This window comes from Sus scrofa, chromosome 13 (genome assembly GCF_054392235.1).
Source record: "Sus scrofa isolate SSC_HxYL_T2T_F1_AM1 chromosome 13, Sscrofa_HxYL_maternal_Yorkshire_Landrace_v2.0, whole genome shotgun sequence".
Lineage (NCBI taxonomy): Eukaryota > Metazoa > Chordata > Mammalia > Artiodactyla > Suidae > Sus > Sus scrofa.
Genome location: NC_139395.1, coordinates 42,721,969 through 42,737,673, shown reverse-complemented (window position 1 = coordinate 42,737,673; position 15,705 = coordinate 42,721,969). Strand labels below are relative to the sequence as shown.

Here is a 15,705-nt window from a genome sequence, read left to right as displayed (position 1 = left end):
GCAAAACTTAACCAGAACCAAATGGACTTTTGCTTCCAATTTTTGCTATTCTAAACAATGCATCAATTCACTGCCTAATCCTGTCTTTAGAAGATACTAAGGAGTTCTGTGGTGACCTAGCAAGTTAAGGATCTGGCATTGTCACTGTGGTGGCTCAAGCCACTGTTGTGGGGCAGGTTTGATCCCTGCCCTGGGAACTTCCCCACGCTGTACCCCTCCCCGCAAAAGATACTAAGATGTTTATTTATTTACTTTTTGTCTTTTTAGGGCCGCACCCATGGCATAGGAGGTTCCCAGGCTAGGGGTCTAACCAGAGCTGTAGCTGCTGGCCTACATCACAGCCACATCTGCGACCTACACCACAGCTCATGGCAACGCCAGTGAGGCTAGGGATCCAACCCGCCACCTCATGGTTCCTAGTCGGATTCGTTTCTGCTGAGACATTACAGGAACTCCAGATGTTTATATTTTAAAATGAAGCAATTAAAAACATCCAAAAAACCCAACAAACAGCTTTAGCTTATAAGCTTGATTCTTTGTGTGTAGTATTACATCTCCCCCAGTGCTCCTAAATAACAGAAACAAAAAAATAAAGTTTATGTTAAAGATAGATATCAATTAGGGTGTGATGGTTTGTACTTATACAAGCTGTGTTTAGCCTGTATTCATAGCACAAACATAAAAATTTTGATTTCATTTTTTGGCTCAACACAAAGCTAGAAAACAGTATAATATAATTGTTTACCTCTTTCTTCTGGAAATCGGAAAAAAACATTTAGTTAACTCAGAATGAGATATGGATATTGTTTGGTGCTCTACTTGAAAGTGAAGAGGATACTATTAACAACAGCTCTAGAACTGGAGACTGTCTGAAGTAAACCAGAATGTGCTCATCCAGGAGTTCCCGTCGTGGCACAGTGGTTAACGAATCCGACTAGGAACCATGAGGTTGCGGGTTTGATCCCTGGCCTCGCTCAGTGGGTTAAGGGTCTGGCGTTGCCGTGAGCTGTGGTGTAGGTTGCAGACTCGACTCGGATCCCGCGTTGCTGTGGCTCTGGCATAGGCCGGTGGCTACAGCTCCGATTCAACCCCTAGCCTGGGAACCTCCATATGCCGCGAGAGCGGCCCAAGAAATAGCAAAAAGACAAAAAAAAAAAAAAAAAAAAAAAAAGAATGTGCTCATCCAGCCAATAAATCAAATGTTCATATCCCTCCATGTGTTTCTCATTTCCACCCTTGACTACCAAAAGCAATTTTCAAATTAAATATTATAATTAGTATGCTACCGGATCTTCAAAGAAAACATTTCTGAAGATATATAATCTCTGATAATTGTGGCTCTTATTTCAAATTCATTTTTGAACTTTACCACTCAAATTATCTGGAAAAAAAAAACAAAACAAAACTTTTTTTTCCCTTGAGAACACAGGAGAAAATGATTATCTGTTTCACTGCTCAAAAGAGAACATTTAGTTCTGCTGAACACAAATCAAAAGCATTAAAGGCAAAGGCAAATTTCCAAGGAAGGATATGTGTGCAATATGAACCCAAGCTTTAAACTTCTTAATCTATTTTTTATTTTCTTGTATTTTGAGCCAATTATAGATGAGCCAATGGCATACACAGAAAAAGCATCGGCGCTCAAAATGAATTACATAATTCACTACATCTTATTAAAAACCTTTGGTTCTAAATAAAATTAGGAAGTCTATTGCTAGAAGAAAAGGAAAATTATACTACAAGTTACATTCCTATTTAGGAAATAAATCTGAAAGGATACTAAAATTCACCTTGTATAACTTCCAAGGTTGTCACAATGCCCTCTGGACCTCCAGCTTTCATTCCAACATTAAACCTAGAGCAATATTTTAAGGCTGCCAACATTTAGAAATTCAGGATCATCACTCAATTTTAAATATATATTTGGAAGACAGTTTGACAGTTTCTTACACTATATGACCTAGTAGCTGTATTCCTAGTTTTTTACTCAAGTGATTTGAAAACTTATAGTCATGAAAAATCTAATTTTCAAATGTTTATAGCAACTTCATAATTGCTTAAAAATTGGAAGCAACCAAGATATTCTTAAACAGAGGAAGAGATAAACTGTGGTACATCCACATAATAAAATACTACTCACTTAAATAAATAAATAAGTTACCGACACATGCACCAGAGAAATCTTAATTTATTTTAGTAAGAAAAAAGCCAGATCCCAAAGGCTACATATTATATGATCCCAATCATGCGACACTTGGAATTCCGACTGTGGCTCAGTGGGTTAATAATCCAACTGCAAGGGCTTGGTTCGCTTCAGAATTACGGGTGCAATCCCCGATTTGGTGGGTTAAAGGCCCAGTGTTGCCACAGCTGCAGCTCAGATTCAATCCCTGACCAGGGAGGGAACTGCCATATGCCACAGGTGCAGCCATTAAAAATAATAATTATAGACTGCCAATCATGTGACACTCTGAAAAAAGGCCAAACTATGGGAATGGAAACTATATTATGTGTATCTAGTAATCAGGGTAAGGGGGAGTGCCTGACACAAAAGGAGATAAACAAAGGGAACTCTGAACTGCTCTCTTCAGCATTGGGGTGCCAAATACATGGGTGCCTGCATTTGTCAAGACTATGCAACTGTACATCACAAAGCGTAAACATTAAAGTATGCAAAATAAATAAAAATTACCACAGTGGCTCAGCAGTAATGAACCCAGCCAGTATCCATGAGGTCACCAGTTCAATCCCTGGCCCCGGGGTTAAGGATCTGGCATTGCTGTGGGCTGTGGTGTAGGCTGCAGATATGGCTTGGATCTGGTGTGGCTGTGGCATAGGCCGGGCCGAAGCTCCTAGCCTGGGAACCTCTATGTGCCACACCACACAAGGCCCTAAACGGGATGGCATGCATCTAACTGAATTACAAGTTCATGGAGTTCCTGTTGTGGCTCAGTGGGCTTATGACCATGATGTAGTCTCTGTGAGGATACATGTTCGATCCCTGGCCTTGCTCCATGGGTTAAGGATCTGGCATTGTCACAAGCTGCAGCATAGGTGGTAAATGTGGCTTGGATGTAGTGTTGCTATATCTGTGGCATAGGCCTCAGCTGCAGCTCTGATTTGACCCCCTAGCCTAGGAAATTCCATATGCTGCAGGTACAGTGATAAAGAGAAAAAAAAATTCATGACATACTGCACTGAAGGGGGTAGGTGGAAAATGAGCTGAACTAAGCAATTTTACAATTACTTAGGTCAGATAAAACTGAGGTTTTAACAGGAAATTCTAAGGCTTAAAAAAAGGGGGGGGGGATTTTGGAGTTCCCCTGTGGCACAATGGGTTAAGGACCTGGCACTGTCATTGCAGCAGCTAGGTCACTGTTGTGGCATGGGTTTGATCCCTGCTCTGGGACCTTCCACATGGATGAGTATGGCCAAAAAAAAAAAGAAACAATTACAGATATGTCTGTACGCATGACAAAGAAAATATACATTACCTAGCTCTATCTGCTAAGAAAGCCTAGAAGGAATGACACTCCAGTAGCAACAAACACACCTACTCCCTTGGTTTTTTGGTTTATTTTTCTTTTTAGGGCCAAACCTGTGGCACATGAAAGTTCTGGACTGGGGTTTGAATTGGAGCTGCAGCTGCTGGTCTACACCACAGCCACAGCAATATGGGATCCAAGCTGGATCTGCAACCTACACAATACCTTGTGGCAACGCCAGATCCTTAACCCACTGAGTGAGGCCAGGGTTCGAACTCACATCCTCATGGACACTATGTCAGGTTCCTAACCTGCTGAAACACAACAGAAACTCCCTCCTCTTGGTTTCTAAATACCATTCTTCAGGAGTTCCTGTCGTGGCGCAGTGGTTAACGAATCCGACTAGGAACCATGAGGTTGCGGGTTTGATCCCTGCCCTTGCTCAGTGGGTTAATGATCCAGTGTTGCCGTGAGCTGTGGTGTAGGTTGCAGACATGGCTCAGACCCTGTGTTGCTGTGGCTCTGGCGTAGGCCGGTGGCTATGGCTCCGATTCGACCCCTAGCCTGGGAACCTCCATATGCCACGGGAGTGGCCCAAGAAATAGCAAAAAGACCAAAAATAAATAAATAAATAAATACCATTCTTCAATGAGAGGAACCAGGGTTCCTTGCCAAAATGGCTGATTCTAGGCCTCAGACAAGGAAAATACAAGATAAAATAAAGATCCTTTATTGTAGCATCATAAAGGAAGTACTCAAAAAAAAGCAAAGATGTGACAAGTCAAAAGGACAACAGAAACCAATCTCAAATAGCTCTTAGTGGCCAGGATAGAACAATTATGAGCAACAAAATAAACATAATGTAGTATTAGATTATAACCCAAAGCATAAAACAAATATACATGAGTCCATACTAAATAGATACAGATAAAGAGAGAGAGAGAGGAGGAGGGAGGGAGAGAGACACACATGAAAAGACAAATCTTCCTTACAGAAGAATCCCAAATAACTTATGCAGACACTCTCCTTTTCAGGAGGTGGAGTTTATGCCTGCTATGCTGATTACACAGGTGGGGTCAATCGAATTAGAGAGGCTGCCCAGCTACAGAGAGAAACATCACTAAGCAAGAGCTGGAGTTGCATGTCACGACAGAGAAAGGGGGCTATAAGCCAAGTAATGTGGGTAGCCTCTAGAAACTGGGAAACAGTCTCCTCTAGAGCTTTCAGAAAGGAACACAGCTCTGCTCACATCTTTATTTTAGTTCATAGAGACCTGTGTCAGACTTTTGACTTACAGAGCTCTAAGATAATAAATTTGTGTTGTTTCAAGACACTAAAGATGTGGTCACTTGTTATAACAGCCATAGTAAAACAAAGAGAAGCACTTACTATTGTACCCTTGTATAAGGACACAGCAAACAACTTACTATGCGAAGATGGTACCATTATAACCGCCCATGCAAGACTCCACAATGCCTTTGGCCACAGTTGAGAACATAGACTCCTACAAAAGTAAGCATCAAATACGTTAACATTTCATAAAAACAAAAACATTTTCCCTAAACTACATTCTAAAATATAAAATAAAATCTTTCTTAGATTTTTTTTAACACTTGCAACAACAGGAAAATTACATCTACTATAGGAAAAGGGCTAAAACATCTACTAAACATAATTATGTCCATTAATCTCCTATGCAATTGCAGATTTAAAGCTCACGTCTAGACTTTATATAAAATTTTGTTCAGCATATTGTATGCAGTATTATACGGGTCTTAGCATAAAATGCCAAGCCCTATATGATCTTCAGTACTTTTCCCACAAGCCTGTGCTAAATAATCAATATCTGACTTTTATTTTCATTTTTACACATAAGTAGATGCAGTCTTATCAACAATACAGAAATTCCCAGACCTATACTGTTTAGTAGAGTAGCCATGAGCCACAGCTATAGAGCACCTGAAATGTGGCTAGTCCAAACAATAGATGTGTTTTGAGTATAAAATACACACCATATTTGGAAGACTGAGCGTGAAAAAAAATGGAGAATCTATCATTAATAACTTGCTTTATGTTCATTACCATGTTAACATGGTATTTTAGATATACTGGGTTAAATAAGATACAGAATTAAAATTAAATTTATCTGTTCTTTATTTTTTTAAAATGTAGCTACTAGAAAATTTTAAATTATGTATGTGGCTCACTTTATACTTCCATTGTTCAGCCATGCCCTAGATCAAAAGAAAAAAGACCTAAGGATCTCTCTGTCTCACAAAAACATCTATGTGTATGAGGGAATAATCAAGATCTGTGATGTCCAATGCAGTAGCCATTAGCCATATGTGGCTATTATTTAAATTAATTAAAATCAAATAAAAATTAAAAGTCAAGTCCTCAGATGCACTAGTCACATTTCAAGTGCTCGAAGGCCACATGTGTTGGTGTTCCCCTATGGCTCAGTGGGTTAAGGATCTGGCGTCACTGCAGCAGCCTGGGGCACTGCTACGGTGCAGGTTCCATCCCTGGCCTAGGAACTTCCACATGTGGCAGGCATGGCCCCCTCAAAAAAAGATAAAAGGCCACATGTGGCTAGAGCATCTGAGAAATTAATAATCTGAAAAGGTGAATTTTAAATTGTATTTCATCTTAAATAATAATTTAAACTTAAACAGCTATATGTGGGAAGAAGCTAATGTAGTGGACAGAGCAGATACACCTCATTTCCATCAGTGCAGAAAGTTCTTCTACTGAACAGCAATGACTAGATCTAAACTAAATTCTCCTTAATTAGAAAAAGTTATTGACAATGGAGTAATCTTAAATCTACCATGCCCTGCTATAGACTGAGTGTCTGCATCATCTCCAAAATTCTTATGTTGAAAGCTTAATCTCTAACGTGAAGGTATTTGGAGATGGGGCCTTTGGGAGGTAATTAGTCCTGAGAGTGGAACCTCCATGATGGGCGTACAGTCAGACCTCAGAGATACTTCGGGTTTGGTTCCAGACCACCATAATAAAGTGAATATAGCAATAAAGGAAGTTACATGAATTTTTTGGTTTCCTGGTGCACACAGCAGTTATGTTTATACTATACTGCAGTCTATTAAGTGTATAATAACATTATTTCTAAGAAAACAATGTATATGCCTTAATTTAAACATACTTTATTGCTAAGAAATGGCAAAACAATTATTAGTAACATCAAAGATCACTGATTACAGATCACCTAACAAATATAATAACGAAAAAGTATGAAATATTTCAAGAATTAGCAAAATGTGACACAGAGACATGAAATGAGCAAAAGCTTTTGGAAAAGTGATACTAATGCAGCTGTTCAATGCAGAGTTACCTCAAACTTTTGATTGTTTTAAAAAAAAAACAAAAACACAATTATCTACAAAGCACAAGAGAATGAGGTATGCCTATCATGTCTCATGTCTCATAAGAGACACAGAAAATTCTCTCTCTGTCCACTATGTGAGAACATAGTGGAGGCAGTTGTCTACAAGCCAGGAAGTGAGTCCTCACCAGACAATGGACTTGATCTTGCATTTGCCAACCTCCAGAACTGTGAGAAATAAATGTTTATTATTCCAGCCACCAAGTCTGTAATATTTGTGTTACAGCAGCCAGAACTAAGACACTCTTCTTGAAGTAGGCAGTTCAACTATACTTATCAAACACCCAAGTGGCTGTGAAAAATACATTTTCACTAACCTTCATCACTAATTGGAGAGAGAAAGTAAAGAATGCTTAGGGAGTTCCTGTCATGGCTCAGTGGTAACAAGCCCAACTGGTATTCATGAGGATTCGGGTTTGATCCCTGGCTTCACTCAGTGGGTTAAAGGATCCGGCGCTGCCATGAACTGTGGTGTAGGTCGCAGACTCGGCTTGGATCGGGTGGTGTTGTGGCTGTGGCGTAGGCCGGCGGTGGTAGCTCTGATTGGAACCCTAGCCTGGGAACTTCCATATGTTTCAGATTCAGCCCTAAAAAAACAAAAACAAAAACAAACCAAAAAAAGTAAAGCAAGCTTGTCATTCTGGTACAAGGTTTGATGAAGCAAGAAAAATATTTAATAAAATTAAATTTAAAACATTCATGGAATGCTTGAGCTTCCTTACCTGAGCTTTATCAAACTAAGAGATCAGAAACAAAAAAATTTTCAAAATTATCATTACCTGAGTGGTGTCCATGTCTGCAACATGATCAAACGTGAACGTCTTGGGCTCAGGGTTGGAGTGTAGCCGGAGAGTTGTAGAGGAGAGCACAGATAAGCATAAGTTTTGCTCTCCATCAGCTAATCCAGAACCCTCTGTAAGTGGGCGAATTCGCACAAAAACTTTGATGGCATCACCTTCATTACTAAAGACAAAAAAATGTAGGAGCTAAGTTTATGGGAGAAAAATTATCTGAACCTCACAGAGATTCTAAGGTTTCTAAGAGTTTCCCCAACAAAGCCCAAGATCTACACATTTACATTTACCTCTTTTTAAAGAGTTTCACATATCAGACATCCTTTACTGATTTGTTTCACAATATCCATCTTTAAAAGCCTTTCCTTGAAATCAACCCCAAAGAAGTCAATTTGAAGGAGGTCCAAGTTCTGCTTGTTTCTGACTTCCCTCTTAATAGCAATAATAAGTCATCCCAAGGAAAAATTATGTCATTGATTTCATCTTTTTGCCTGGAAGGTGGGGGAGGGTTCCTTATTTCCAGGTAGCCAAGGACCAAGCTTAACTCTGAAACAAGTACTCTTTACTAGGCTAAATGGTTGTTTTAGGAATACCACATCCCTAATTTTTTTTCGTCTTATCAACAAAATTTCCTTCCTTACCTTGGCTGGTTAGACTGACAGTTTGCCACATTCCGTAACTCAGCTAGAAAGAAGGATAAGAAGTCGTTAAAGGTGTTTGAAAGTGCAAAATAAAAGTCACTCCTTCTCAGTCTCCCAGCTCCCTGACCTGACAGCAGGGTGCTCCCGGGCCCAGGCCTTTTTCCTTTCTTTCTTTCTTTTTTTTTTTTTTTTTTTTGATGGGGGACCTGCACGTTTGGCACGCAGGAGGTCTTAGGCCAGGGATGGAATCCAAGCCACAAATGTGACAATGCCAGATCCTTAACCATTAGAACTCCAGGGGCCAGGCCTTGATCTTCCCCTTTTATTTTTTCCCTTTTTAGACCCACACCCACAACATATGGAAATTCCAGCTAGGGGTCCAGAGCTTCAGCTGCCAGCCTATGCTACAGCAACACCAGATCTAACCCGAGTCTTCGGACCTATACCTCAGCTCATGGCAACTCGGCAAGGAGCCAGGGATGGAAGCCACATCCTCAGGGATACTAGTTGGGTTTGTTACTGCTGAGCCACAATGGGAACTCCTTCCCCTCTATTTTAACCACACCTGTTCTGTTGGTGGAAATATCCAATCTCATGGTTTTGAATGTTATGTATATACTGATGTTTCCCAAATTTTAACCTTCTTCCTGGACCCCTCTCCTGAGCCCCAGACTCATATCTACTAGACATCTCCAGTTGGATGACCAGCAGGCAATGTCTCAAATTTAATGTGTCCAAAACTGAGATCCTAATCACTACATCCCCACCTCAAACGAGCTTCTCCACCTCAGTTCACAACAACTCCATCTTCCCAGTGCTCAGGCCAAAAACCTTGGCGTCATCCCTGACTCTTCTTTCTCATACTTGATACCCAATCTGTAAGTTTAATCTTTGGCTCTACCTCAAAATACATCCAGAATTCTGCAACTTCTTGTCAAATCTACTGTCATGACCAGCATGGGAATTAAGCCAGCAACATCCCTTACTTGAGTTACTACAATAATTACTCTAATTCTCTCACTCCCTCATCTCCCAACTTACATCCAGCAGGCAGAAAAATTCTGTTAAAAAAGAAGTCAGAGATAAAACCTCCTGCATGACAGAGTGAGGAACTCCACTGACCCATTGCCCGGTGACACTGGTGAAATAAGAAAATAAAAACCATTTTGTAGTTCCCTTTTGGTTCAGCTACTTAAAAGACTCTGGCATTTTCACTACTGTGGCTCTCATAGCTTTCGCTGGAGTTTGATCCCTGGCCCAAGTACTTCCACATGCAATGGGCACAGCCTAAAGAAATAAATAAACACGATTTAAAGTCTTTAGAAGTGGTCCTAAAGACAAACAGCAAATAAAGAAAATGTATTCAAGAAAATCTACAAAATTCCATAAGAAAGGTGAGAGTCTCTAGTACTTGAACCAAGATCACTCCCTCCCTTCCTGCTCAGAGTTGCAGACCCCACTCCAGAGCCAAGAACACCCAGATCCCTCTACTCCCACCTCCCATTTGAAAGGCTTTCTTCCCACGAGAAGCAGGTTATCAGTTTCCAATCCTGACTCCAACCAGCTGTCTGATGCTGAAGCTAAGTCCCAGGTGAGCATGATTGACAGGAGCAGGCTTCCAACTCATGGAATGAGGCTCTACCTTGCACACAGCATGCTGAGAATAGTGGTGTAAGCAGATAGGTTAGGAGGTCCTCAGAGTAAGAGAACCAGGCAGGGCTTTCCTGACATAAGAAGCCATTTTAGCCTAAGCCATTTTGTGACCTAAGCCTGGCTACAATGCTTGCCTTTGAACAGGTCTCAGGAAACAATGATCTTAAGGGAAGTGGGGAGATGCAGGAACAAAGGAAAAGCAGTCAAGAAACAACGGTGCAACAAATAAACAGTTTGTTTTAGTTCCTCTTCGAGGGACATGGACATACACAATAATCTGATACAGTCTTTGAGTTCTGCAGGAACTAAGATCCCCGGTCAAGCGGAGGACAGAATGATGTTGACGCTCTGGACTTCAATCAACTAAAGCTTGGACGATGTCAACCTTTGCCCCGATACTATGTTGAATTCTTCTCTGCTCAAGTCCCTTCATGAATATGCATGTACCTTTAGCTTAAAATTTTCCCAGTTTTGCAGTTCAGGAAGGCACAGCCTTGGGGAAGATCCCCACTGCTCTCCATACTTGCTCCAAGTAATAATAAATCCTTCCTTCTCCCAATCTTTGGCAGGGTTGTATCTATTGATAACCACCAAGAGTTGAACCCAATTTTCAGGTAACACTGAGCCCTGATGATCCTCGACCTGGCTTTGCAGGCAGTAGGCTTTGTAGGGCTTTCCTGACATAAGAGAAGCCTTTTTCCCAGGCAGAAGAGGCAAGTGAAGAGGACCCCAGGCTGCTGCACACACACACACCCCAAACATTCAGCAATGAGAGCAGGGGTGTCACTCTGCAAAAAAGACTGTCATCATCCCCAGGCTCCCCAGTTTCAGCAAGTTGGCTCTGAGATTGTGCCTCAAGAGAGAGGTCATAAAATACCAGCTAAACCCTTCCCAACTGAGCTGGCTTCTTTTGCAACGTAGCATGAAAAAGTTCAGGGCTAATGGTGGTCTCAAGAACAATGAAGGCTGTAGTGAAAGGCAATTAGGAAATGCAGGACAGGAGCTAAACTGCAGGCCTGTTAGTTTACAGGAGAGAACTAGGGTATCAAACAGCTGAGAGCACATTTGCTGAAGTCAAAAGAATTATCAGAGACCTCAGAAATTGGTCCTTCAAAGGGTCAAGAATTTAACCAGATTAGTTTGGAGGGCAATTTTTGCCCCAGGGCATTGTGCAAAACAATAGGGAAAGCAAGTGACACAGCTGAGTTGGCCGGAGAAAGAAAGAGATTCCCACCACCACCCCAGGGTGCCTGTGGGCAAACCCAAAGCTGGACCTCCTAGCGGAAAAAGACCAGACTTAAGATGGTGAGAGGGAAAGAGACTTCACCAAGACAGAATAGCTAGTCACTAAACAAATAAACAAGCAAATAACAAATCTCAGAGGGTGAGGAGACCAAGAACCCAGAGCAGCTACAACATATTATCTAAGATGTCAAGTTTCAAAGAAAAATTTACAAGGAACTCAAAGAAACAAAAAAATGTGACCTATAAACCAGAAAAAAAACAGGCGTCAGAAACTGCCTGTGAGTGCCCAGATGTTAGATTTATCAGGAAAAGACGTTAAAGCAGCCATTATAAACATGTACAGAACTAATGGAAATCATAATTAAAGAATTAGGAGTTCCCGTCGTGGCTCAGTGGTTAATGAATCCAACTAGGAACCATGAGGTTGTGGGTTCGATCCCTGGCCTTGCTCAGTGGGTTAATGATCCGGCGTTGCCGTGAGCTGTTGTGTAGGTCGCAGACGTGGCTCAGATCCCGCGTTGCTGTGGCTCTGGCATAGGCCAGTGGCTACGGCTCCAATTAGACCCCTAGCCTGGGAACCTCCATATGCTGTGGGAAATGGCCCTAGAAAAGCCAAAAACACATACACACACAAAAATTAAAGAATTAAAGGAAGGTGTGAGGATGATATTGCATCAAATAGGGAATATCAAGAGAGACAGAAATTATTTTTTAAAAGAAGAACCAAATGGAAATTCTGGAGTTGAAAAGTGTAACTGACATAAAAATTCACTCGAGTGGCTCAAGAGTAGATTTGAACAGGCAGAAAAAAGAACAAGCAAGCTCTAATATAATATAGATCAAAAGAAATTATAAGAGCCAGAGAACAGAGGGGAAAAAAAGAATGAAGGAAAATGAAGTGAGCCTCAGGGAAATGTGGGGCACCATTAAGCATAACAACATACATGGAATAGGGAGTATCAGGAGAGCAATGAGGAGAAAGAACACAAAAATTCAAAAAAAAAATAATAATAATGGCCAAAAACTTCCCAAATTCATTTAAAAAAAAAAATCTACACATCCAGGAAGTTCAACAAATCCCACATCATAGTGAAAATGCTGAAAGCCATTACTTATGAGAGAGCCGCAATTAGATAACAGCTTACTTCTCAGCAGAAACAACAGAGGCCAAAGGAACTAGAGAATTTGTTGCTAAAGGGCCCACCTTACAAGAAATAGTCAAGTTCTTCAGCTTGAAAGCAAGCGTCTGCAAACAGTAATTTGAATCCACATGAAGAAAAAAAAAAAAAAACATCAAAGGCGCCAACCAGGTAAAGTAATTACGTAATTATAAAGGTAATAGAAATGCCTATTTTCTCCTTCTCTTACTTGATTTAAAAAACAATTGTATGGGAATTCCCTTGTGGCTCAGTGGGTTAAGGACCCAGCATTGTTATTGTAGTGGTTGGGGCTTGATCTCCGGCCTGGGAACTTCCACATGCCATAGGCCCAGCCCTGCCCCCCCAAAAGACAACTGTATAAAATAATGTGTATATAATGTATTGTTGTGCCTATAACATATAGAAACATAATATATGTATATTTGACAGTAACAGTTCGAAAACTGGGAGGTGGGAAGAAAGTGGGTAAGAATAAAACCATACTAAAGGAAATGACTAAAAATGGTAAAGTAGGAAATTCCTGTCCTGGCTTGATGGAAATGAATCTGTCTAGGATCCACGAGGATGTAAGTTTGATCTCTGGCCTCACTCAGTGGGTTAGGTATCCAGCTCTGCCGTGAGCTGTGGTATAGGTCTGCAGCTACAGCTCCAATTCGACCCCTAGTCTGGAAATCTCCATATGCCATGGTTGCGGCCTTAAATAAATAAATAAATAAATCATTAAAATGGTAAAGTAATATACTGTTGGGTTTGTAACAACAGATGTAATGTGTTCAACAATAATGCCAAAAAGGGGGGAAAGGAATAGAGCTACATAGGAGTAATTTTTTTTGGCCACACCCGAGGCATATGGAAATTACAAGGCCAGGACTGAATCTGAGCCACAAGTGTGACCTACACCACAGCTGCAGCCACACCTGATCTTTAACCCACTGTGGTATAGCAGGAACCCCCAATGTTTGTATCACTGGAATTAAGCTATTATAAATCTGCATCTAATGCTGTTAAGACGTACATGTTAAACCTCGAAGCAACCATATAAAAACCACTTCAAAAAAAAGAAAGCAGGAGTTCCCATCGTGGCGCAGTGGTTAACGAATCCGACTAGGAACCAAGAGGTTGCAGGTTCGGTCCCTGCCCTTGCTCAGTGGGTTAACGATCCGGCATTGCCGTGAGCTGTGGTGTAGGTTGCAGATGCGGCTCGGATCCTGCGTTGCTGTGGCTCTGGCATAGGCTGGCGGCCACAGCTCCGATTAGACCCCTAGCCTGGGAACCTCCATATGCCGCAGGAGCGGCCCAAGAAATAGCAAAAAAAAAGACAAAAAAAAAAAAAAAGCAGTAAAGGAAGAATAGAGTAACAAAAAAAAAAAAAAAAAAAATGAGACAGAGAAAATGAAAAGTAGGGAGTGTCCATCGTGGCACAGTAGTTAACAAATCCGACTAGGAACCATGAGGTTGTGGGTTCAATCCCTGGCCTTGCTCAGTGGGTTAAGGATCCGGTGTTGCTGTGAGCTATAGTGTAGGTTGCAGACGCAGCTTGGATTCTGCCTTGCTGTGGCTCTGGCATAGGCTGGCGGCTACAGCTTCAATTCGACCCTAACCTGGGAACCTCCATATGCTGCCGGAGCAGTCCTAGAAAAGGAAAAAAAAAAAAGAAAAGAAAGAAATCGAAAAGTAAATGGCAGATGTTGAATCCTACCACTTCACTAATAACATAAGAATGGATTAAACCACCCAATCAAAAGGCAGAGATTATCAGGCTAGATGAAAAAAAACATGTTCCAACTATGTACTCTCTATAGGAAACATACTTTAGATTCAAAAGTTCAAACACAAGAAAGCAGGAGTGGCTATACTGGTTTTCAGACAAAACACACTTTAAAACAAAGTTACCAGAGATAAAGAGGAACATTTTAAAATGATAAAAAAGCCAAACCACCAAGAAGAGAACAGAGATGTAAACATACTAACCTAACAACAAAGAACCAAAATACATGAAGCAAAAACTGACAAAGGGAGTTCCCTTCATGGCCCAGCAGTTAATGAACCCACCTGGAATCCATGAGAAAGTGGATTCCATCCCTAGCCCTGCTCAATGGGTTAAGGATCCATGTTGTCCTGAGCTGTCACAGACGCAGCTCAGATCTGGCATTGCTGTGAGCTGTAGTGTAGGGTGGCGGCTGTAGCTCTGATTCAACTCTTAGCCTGGGAACTTTCATATGTCGCAGGTGGGGCCCTAAAAAGCCACACACACAAAAAAAATTGACAAGAAATGAAGGGAGAAAAAGACAATTCAACAGTAACAGTTGGGGACTTCAATATACCACTTTGAATAATGAAAAGATCTAGGCAGACAGCGAGTAGACTTGCTGGTTACTTAGTTCTGGTGAGGGATAGGGAGGTAGGAGGGTGAGAGTAAAGGATATGAGATTTCTTTTTGAGGTGATGAAAAGGTTCTAAAATTGACTACAAGGATAGTTGCACATATCTGTATATATACTAAAAAACCATTTAATTTTACACTTCATACGGGTAACTCCATAGTACAGTACGTGATTTGTATCTTAAGTTCCTAAGGGACCAAAACAACTATTATCTACAACAACAATGAATTCTAACACATTTTATACAAGGGGGGTTTTTGGGGTTTTTTTTAACCACTTGGAATTAAAATGTTCAGGTCATCCCTGCAAGTTAAGCACTAGTAATAGCAGAAGCAGGATCTGAGTTGCTAGGCAGGAATCTATTGGGGGGGGGGGGGGGAGACACGACAACACCATGGGTGGCAGCCTTTCTTCATGATAAGAGGATTTGTTTCAATCTTTTTACTTTTAATGCTTCCTCAGGTACAGATTTTTTTTTAAAAATCCTGGAATGAAATCAAATTTATTAGAGTAAGGCTTTCCTTACTATTATAGACCAGAACTAAAGACTAGTTTATTTCAAACCAATCCTCCTGCCTGAAAGCAACCAGAAAAGCAGAAAAACTACAGAAAACATCTACCTAAAGGCACTGGAGTTCTGCTGAGGCAGTCAGGAATTGTGGAGCCAAAATAGCAGAAGGGAGGGAAACCTAGAGGTGTGAACACAGCATCTGAGGCTGCTTTTGTCCTCAAAGAGACTACAAATTCTGAAAGCTGCAGCTAAAAGGCTGAGAATTTGAGCTTTTTTAAACAGACTCACAGAGTAGAACAAAAAACTGGTATTCAGAGTCCTGATAATGCCTCAAGCTTTCAAATGGGAGACTGAAAGATGATACCTCAGGTGTAAAGTTGAACCAATAACAGACCCAGAAGTCCACCTCCAGCCATGACAGAGTAA

General features: G+C 41.0%; 1 protein-coding gene and 1 long non-coding RNA gene across 10 annotated transcripts in view; both read right to left on the bottom strand.

Annotated features, from left to right (window-relative positions):
* The window catches only part of KIF15 (kinesin family member 15), a 74,833-nt gene that overhangs the window by 54,066 nt on the left and 5,062 nt on the right, over positions 1-15,705 (bottom strand). For all 9 annotated transcript variants that reach the window (XM_021071747.2, XM_084987923.1, XM_084987925.1 and 6 more), the window contains exons 2-4: positions 8,327-8,369; positions 7,671-7,854; positions 4,913-4,989 (exon numbers count right to left, since the gene is read on the bottom strand). In XM_021071747.2, the coding sequence (XP_020927406.1) occupies positions 4,913-4,989; positions 7,671-7,685 (92 nt within the window). In that variant the 5' untranslated portion in view covers positions 7,686-7,854; positions 8,327-8,369. The remainder of the gene's footprint in view (positions 1-4,912; positions 4,990-7,670; positions 7,855-8,326; positions 8,370-15,705) is intronic.
* On the bottom strand, positions 8,647-14,316 carry LOC146397287 (uncharacterized). The gene is made up of 2 exons (XR_014822935.1): positions 13,986-14,316; positions 8,647-13,650 (listed from the first exon to the last, which is right to left on the bottom strand). It is a non-coding gene; the product is annotated as an uncharacterized LOC146397287 (long non-coding RNA).